General features: G+C 31.3%; 1 protein-coding gene across 10 annotated transcripts in view; it reads left to right on the top strand.

The window, feature by feature from the left end:
• The window catches only part of LOC106872891 (probable phospholipid-transporting ATPase IA), a 427,279-nt gene that overhangs the window by 372,262 nt on the left and 54,157 nt on the right, over positions 1-860 (top strand). For all 10 annotated transcript variants that reach the window (XM_014920050.2, XM_052969323.1, XM_014920053.2 and 7 more), the window contains one exon: positions 414-515. In XM_014920050.2, coding sequence (XP_014775536.1) covers positions 414-515 — 102 coding nt within the window. The remainder of the gene's footprint in view (positions 1-413; positions 516-860) is intronic.

The following is an 860-nucleotide window of genomic DNA, read 5'->3' as shown; positions in this document are numbered from 1 at the left end:
CTTTATTTAAAAGCAGCAGAAATATAACAAAAAAACCGTTACTCTGAGTTTCACGTTCCCGTTCATCGCTGTCCGATGAACGGGAACGTGAAACTCAGAGTAACGTTTTTTTTGTTATATTTCTGCTGCTTTTAAATAAAGCATATTACTCTACCTCTGGTATTTGAGTACTCTTTTTTCCACCTTGTTGCACATTTCATGTGCTTACTCTGGTATATATATATATATATAAACACAGCATAATTCAGAATACCTGAAATATGTATAATGTAGCTAAATTTACAGTTATTTGTTTGAAAGCCTCAGCTGTAGACATTGAAATTACATGAGGATATACTATTGTTCTTTTATGTAAACAGAAAAATGACAACATATACATGTTTTAATCTCTTCTCCATCTCTTTATACACTAGTATCCGACGTACTTTACTAAAAACACTCCGCGAAGAAGTCCAAGAAAAAGAACTAGCAAATGAAGATCCTTCTGGAGTGGTATTAAAATCGACGAAGAGAAGGTAAGAACTTTGTTTCCAGGACCAAGGTTTCAGTCAGGGTATTTTTCTGATAACTTTCGATGGAGTTTGTTAATGTTTTCTATGAAATGCCTTGATAGGTTGTTCTACTTGATAAAAGCATGCATCTCTGGGGTGTGCTTAACTATACATATATACATTTATAACCACTAATTTGCTAATTGTTGATAATTAGAAGTTAACACTGTTAGGTAATTTTTATATGTATATATATGCATTATATGTGTGTACTGTGTGTGTGTGTGTATGTGTGCATGCATGTGTGTGTGTTTATATATATATATATATATGTATGTATATATATATATATATATGTATGTATATATA

This window comes from Octopus bimaculoides, chromosome 7, assembly GCF_001194135.2.
Source record: "Octopus bimaculoides isolate UCB-OBI-ISO-001 chromosome 7, ASM119413v2, whole genome shotgun sequence".
In the NCBI taxonomy this organism is placed as follows: Eukaryota; Metazoa; Mollusca; class Cephalopoda; order Octopoda; family Octopodidae; genus Octopus; species Octopus bimaculoides.
The sequence above is the reverse complement of the archived record's forward strand: the minus strand, read 5'-3'. Positions and strand labels throughout refer to the sequence as shown.